This window comes from Antrostomus carolinensis, unplaced genomic scaffold (genome assembly GCF_000700745.2).
Source record: "Antrostomus carolinensis isolate BGI_N321 unplaced genomic scaffold, ASM70074v2 scaffold31214, whole genome shotgun sequence".
Taxonomy (NCBI): Eukaryota; Metazoa; Chordata; class Aves; order Caprimulgiformes; family Caprimulgidae; genus Antrostomus; species Antrostomus carolinensis.
This window is the reverse complement of record NW_010312029.1, coordinates 2,024-8,318: the sequence shown is the minus strand read 5'-3', so window position 1 is coordinate 8,318 and position 6,295 is coordinate 2,024. Positions and strand designations below refer to the sequence as shown.

At 55.0% G+C, this 6,295-nt stretch overlaps 1 protein-coding gene across 1 annotated transcript in view; it reads right to left on the bottom strand.

Annotated features, from left to right (window-relative positions):
• Positions 1-2,530: 2,530 nt before the first annotated feature.
• The window catches only part of RNF166 (ring finger protein 166), a 5,356-nt gene continuing 1,591 nt past the window's right edge, over positions 2,531-6,295 (bottom strand). The window contains exons 2-5 of the mRNA XM_010166919.1: positions 5,984-6,096; positions 5,192-5,306; positions 4,558-4,665; positions 2,531-2,931 (exon numbers count right to left, since the gene is read on the bottom strand). Coding sequence (XP_010165221.1) covers positions 2,866-2,931; positions 4,558-4,665; positions 5,192-5,306; positions 5,984-6,096 — 402 coding nt within the window. The 3' untranslated portion in view covers positions 2,531-2,865. The remainder of the gene's footprint in view (positions 2,932-4,557; positions 4,666-5,191; positions 5,307-5,983; positions 6,097-6,295) is intronic.

The window sequence follows — 6,295 nt, the reverse complement described above, 5'->3', positions numbered from 1 at the left end:
CACTGCTGGGATGCTCAGGGCCACTTGTGGGGTGTCCACATCCCCATGGTCTCTGTCACCTCACCCCCACTTGGCCAAGCCAGACCCTAGCATGTCACCATGGCCACACAGCCCAAAAGGCCACCAGCTCCCTTGTTTTGGGGGGCACAAGGCCAGCAGGTTGTGAAAGGCTCCATCTGAGTGAGCCCAGGCCAGGGAGGAGGCACAGGGTGACGAAATGGCATTGCCAAACCCCGCGGTGGCACCGCCGCCGTTAACAGGACCTGACAAGTCAGGGACAAAGCTGCAAACCCCTGAATTTGGGGAAGAAGCAGCCCAGATAAGGCAGGGTGGGGGGCACCCACCCCCGGTCACGTCCCACCCGCCGGAGGAGCCGTGGCAGAGACAGCACAGCCCGTGGATGAAACTGCCTTTATTTGAGAAAAATGGCTTGCTACAAATAACATCATTGATTTTCTTCTTCTTCAAAACAAACAAACAAACAAAAAAAAAACCCCAGTATGTCTCATTAAAAGTTCTAATTATGCAAAAAGTGGTGGGGAACAAACAGACCGACGAGCGTGGCCGGTGGCACAGCCCGGCCGGCAGAACCGGAGCTGAGCCCGTGGGAAGTGGGGAGAGGCAGGAGCTGCCCCCTCACAGCCCACACCTTAAAGTGCTTCACAAAAAGCAGCTGTTGCTGCCCCTGCTCTGGCGTTTTGGGGCAAAAAGGAGGAAGAAGAGGAGGAGGAGGAAGGAAGGAGACAGAGAGGTTAATAGCGCTGTCCCAGAGGCAGGGAGCTCCCTGCAAGTGAGAGCTCTGCTGGAGGATGATCCAGGAGCTGAGGGTCCCAGCTGAGGATGGGACAAGGAAACACTCCTGGGTCTCTTTTGGGAGATGCCAGTGCTCTCTGTCCCACCAGGGACATCCCCAGGGCTGGGAAGGTGCCAGCCATGCCACGCTGGTAAGGGAAGAGCTCATCCCTCCTCACTAGCCTGGCTCAGGGAGGGGAGTGGAGGGTCTCTGCACGCTCCTCCTAGGGCTGCTGGTGGCACAGGGGAACTCACAGCCCCCAAAACCACCCAGGACTACTTTAGATCAAAGTAAAAAACAAGACAGTATTGCTAGAGCAGAGCTGGAGCTGGAGCCAGGGCTCGGATAAACCACAGAAGGGCATTTCTCCGAGCAGGGACACGCAGGATTGCTCTCCCAGGGTCCCAGTAACGACCCTTCTGCTGGGACAGATGCACAGGGTGGCCGTGCTCAGGCTGGCAGCAGCCCACCCAAGGCTTGGCAGAGAAGATCTCCCTTCCACCCTCTCCCAGCCCAGCAGAGCAAACTGCAGCAGCAGCAGCAGGCAGGGTAGAGAGGAAGAGGACACGACAGAGCATCTCTCAGATCAACATCTGCCCAGATGTGCCCTATTCCTAGGGAGAGAGACCTGGGAAAGGAAGATGCAATCCCCTATTTCTGTGGGACAAGATGCTCAGTGCTGGGGATGGGATCCTGCACGGGCACACGTCCCTCCTGCTCACCCATCGCCCAGACACAACCCAGTTGCTCCACATCCAGCACCAGCAGGTCACAGCTAACCCTGCTGCTCCCTCACACACAGGGAGCAGGGGCAGGGGCAGCTCTGGATCACGCTCTGCCCATGGCCACATCCTGCACGGAGCTCTGTCTGCAAGGGCTGAGCCACCCCAAGCCTGACCACATGTCCTGGAGAGGGTGAGGAGAACCTCCTCATGTCTTGGAGAACACAAGCAGGGCTGCTGCTCCTCAAAAAGCTTCTCCAGTCACCAAGGTGCTGCTCTGACCTGGTCTCTCCTGCATCACCATCTGCCTGTGGAGAAACACACCGACAAGGGACAGGGACAGCCCAGAAATAACCAAAGGGGACACCCATGTGCTTCCCACGGCCCCTGCAGAGTCCCACATGCTGACCCAGGGTCTGGCTCCTGCCTGGTTTCAAATCCACAGCATGTTTGTTTGTTTGTTTGGGTTTGGTTGGGTTTTTTTTTTTAAAAATAGACTTTCTTAATAATGTTCCATAAAAATACTCTTGTCCACGGTGACGGATATTGCAGTGTGAAGAGTAACAAGCTTCTGTTCCCGCTCTATAAAAGGTGGAAAAGGCATCACACCAATTCGTGTAGAAAAATGCAAGAACTCGGTATCACAAGAGCCAGTATAAAACGAGGAAGGGGAGAGTGTCACTGGATGCCAAATGCTGTCCCTGCAGGCTCCTCCAAACCCACTGCCATCACGGGACACATGAGGACAACTGTCTCATCCCAGGATTCAGCCTGGTTTGTGCTGTAGCAGGTAAAGGAGGCAGCTCCTGCCTGCAGCACGGGGGACAGGACAGACAGACATCTCTGGAAATAGGTTTGTAGAGTTTAAAAAAAGATGCTCCGTGCTGTTTCCTTCCTTTTCCCAAAGGAGGTGGATGATTTCAGTTCAAACGAGGGCGTCTCTGCATCCAAATGCATCATAGTTTTACGTACCTATTCAATTGCAACAGAGAGAGCACGAAGACAAATGGTGTCAAAAAAGCATCTAGGAATAAATAGATCTGGATACAGGAATATACTCTGTATACGGATATGAAATGCCTGATGGAGGAACCATCCCAGCCCTTCGGTGCTGACTCCTCTCTCCTCCCAGCAGCCGACATCTCTGCTCACTCACCGGTCCAGCACGATGCTAAAGTCACTCCACCTTCTTAAACAAGGTGGGGTTTGCCCAGAGAGGAGAAGGAATGAGGCAGCAGCAGGTCTCTGGGGGTGGGTTGACGAGTTCTGTGACTCCCTGGCAGGAAGGTTGAGTGTGCAAAAGGAAACAGGGTGTGAGGGGGGGTCCGAACTGATGCTCCGTGGTCACCCTCAGTTCTCCGAGAGTGACAGTGCCAGGGCAGCCTGCAACGCCGCCTCCTCGTCGATGTTATAGTCCTAAAAACAAAGAGGGGGTGTCAGGAGAGCTGGCACGGCTGGGTCACGCAGTCTCCATCAAGCAAGGTGGGTGGGCAGGGTAAAGAGCCCTTCCTGCTCCTTATCATAGAATCATATCATAGAATCACAGAATGGTTTGGATTGGAAGGGACCTTAAAGCTCATCCAGTCCCAACCCCCCTGCCAGCAGCAGGGACACCTTCCACTAGACCAGGTTGCTCAAAGCCTCATCCAACCTGGCCTTCAACACTTCCAGGGAGGGGGTATCCACAACTTCCTTGGGCAACCTGTTCCAGTGTCTGACCACCCTCACAGTGAAGAACTTCTTCCTAATATCTCATCTAAACCTCCCCTCTTTCAGTTTAAAATGGTGCCACTGAGGCACCACCACTTATCGTGCCACCGAGGCTGTGAGCCTCCATCTCCTGTGACACACAGGTCCCAGGAACACCGTGTGCTCTTTGGGGTGTCCCACAGTCCCTCTCCTACCTGGAATCTGCCAACATCAAGCCCTGGCAGTGAGCAGGGATGAAACACACCCATGTAAGAAGCTGTTGCCACAGGGCAAAGCTCTCTAGCAAGGTCACAGGCTTCTCCACTTTGGGTTTATGCAACACAGAGATCGCTCTCTAAGTGAGGATGTTTCTCTGTGAATAGTTGGAGTTTCCTTTCCCTGACATCTACTGTCCCTGCAATAAAAGCAGGATGCTAAGAAAACCTCCCCCAAAGTCCCTGCAGCCAGGCTGGGCCATCACACCCTCACCCCCACACAGGAGGGGTCAGCAGCTCCCTAAGAGGGGGGTCATGGATCCCCCCCAAACCCCAAGGCTGGGCTGTTCCCCTCCCACCACTTGTGAAGCCTCAAAGAAAAGGGTTTTTGTGTTAAAATTCCTCAGGGGACGAGTTTAATGGAGCACATGGAAGAAATAACCCATTTTCACAGAGAGCAGTAACATTTCCCTCTCCTCCTTCAGAGACACTTTCCTGCTGTGTCTGACAATGACCAGCTCGAGCAGCCCTGGGGCAGGCAGGGGGCCCAGCCCCACACCAGTGGGGGGCTACACACGTGCCTCCCACAAATCCCAAAGGAGGATCCGTCCCCTTCCCCTCCCGAGAGGCTGCACAGTGGGCTGGGCTGGTCCTGGCACGGGAACCACAGAATTGTTTGGTTGGAAAAGCCCTTTAAGCTCATCGAGTCCAACCATGAACCCAACACTGACCAGTCCCCTATGACTAACCCATGTCCCTCAGCACTATGTCTACACCACTCTTCAATCTCTCCAGGGATGGGGACTCCACCACTGCCCTGGGCAACCCCTTCCAATGCCTCAGAACCCTTTCAGCAAAGAAATTCTTCCTCACATCCCATCTCAACTGCCCTGGCCACAACTGGAGCCCATTTCCTCTTGTCCTGTCCCTTGGTCCTTGGTTGAACAGACCCACCCCCACCTCTCTCCACCCTCCTCCAAGGGACTTGCACAGAGCCAGAAGGTCTCCCCTCAGCCTCCTTTTCTCCAGGCTCAACACCCCCAGTTCCCCCAGCTGCTCATGGGCTGGTTTCACCTCCCAGCTGCTCGGCACAGGACACAGGGACGATGACTCTGTTTTGGCTCAGGACTGTACTCACCACAAAGGTGTCGTAGGAGAATTTGTGCCTGTGGAGAAGGTGCTGGAGAAAGTTGGCGCTCTTGTAGCTGGGGTCCCCCCAGGGCATGGCTGAGCAGACCGGGCACACCTGCAGCAGGCAGGGACAACAGGGAACCATGACTCGTGGGCACAGACTCCTCCATCTCCGTCTCCCAGAGGGTGATGTGCAGAGGATGTGCTAAACTGAGGTCCCTCAGCACCCCCAAACACCTCCCTTGGTGCACAGAGCCTCTGGCACGTGGCCCAGGCTGCTTTTAGCTCGCTGACAAGTTACATGCACACGTGAGCACCTCTGAGACGGTGCCAGAGCTGCACATTCCCCACCTCGGTCAACCCAGAGGGGGTGTGGAGAGAAAAATCCTGCACCACCCGGGTTGCAGGCACAGGGGGATGGAGGCAGCTTGTTCCAGAGAGCTTCTAACAAAGCAAAGAGAGGCAGGTCCTCACCTTTTTTCACAGGGATTTAACACAAGCTCAAGCAGCGGGAAGCACAGCTGTACTTTACACACAGCAGCTCTGCACGCTGGTGGCCTCAAATGCAGCATCAGCTCCAGCGTATTTGGATTTCCATGGAGTTCCCCTGCACAGCACCAGCCCATCCCATCATCACTCACCACTTTGTTGGGGTCGTTGCGGTGGTTCTCCATGCAGTGCTTCACCAGCTCCTGCTGGTCCAAGTTCCGGGCCCCACAGTACGGGCACACAAACGTCGAGCGATTGGGAATATTGCTAAAGAGAGCAAGGATGAGCTCAGATCCTCCAGGAAGGGTTTGGATTGACTCCTTCCAACCTAACCCAGCCACTCCTGCTCAGCTTTGTGCCACCTGCCCATGGTGGAAACCAGCCCAAGCCCATTCCCAGGCTGAACCACTCTGGTTTGGGTTGTTCTCCCCACACCACGCTCCAGAACACAGGGCAGAGCCAGGGCTGTGGGTGGAAGGAGGGAAAAGGTGCTGATGCTTCTCGCTGTGATTACCCAGGAGACAGTAAAGCACAGCTTGGATTGCAGCGATTTACTGAATCCCAGAATGGCCTGGATTGGAAAAGCCCTTTAAGATCATCAAGTCCAACCATGAACCCAACACTGACAAGTCCCCAACTAACCCATGTCCCTCAGCACTATGTCTACACCACTCTTCAATCCCTCCAGGGATGGGGACTCCACCACTGCCCTGGGCAACCCCTTCCAATGCCTCAGAACCCTTTCAGCAAAGAAATTCTTCCTCACATCCCATCTCAACTGCCCTGGGCACAACTGGAGCCCATTTCCTCTTGTCCTGTCCCTTGGTCCTTGGTTGAACAGACCCACTCCCACCTCTCTCCCCCGTCCTTTAATGAAGATGGAGGAGAATGCTGGTGCAGTCTGCAAGGAGGGATGTGCTTCCATACCCGACGTGCAGCAGTACCTGGGGATAGGCTGGGATGTGGGGACAACTGGAACAAACTTGGGGCAGTTGGCCATCTGCTCCTGCACCTTCGCGCAGGACGAGACGTGAGAGCGCATTTTCGCCAGGGTCACCTGGAGAACAAGGAGAGAAGAAACGTTTCTGGAGGTTGTGCCAACACCTTCCCCTGCCAGGGGGGAAAGGAGAGAAGTTTTAACCAGTCAACACCAGAATGAACACTGGTCTGTGCAGGATGACCCACAGCAGTGTGGAAACACTGCACCAGCCCATCCTTCATAGAATCCCAGACTGGTTTGGATGGGAAGGGACCTT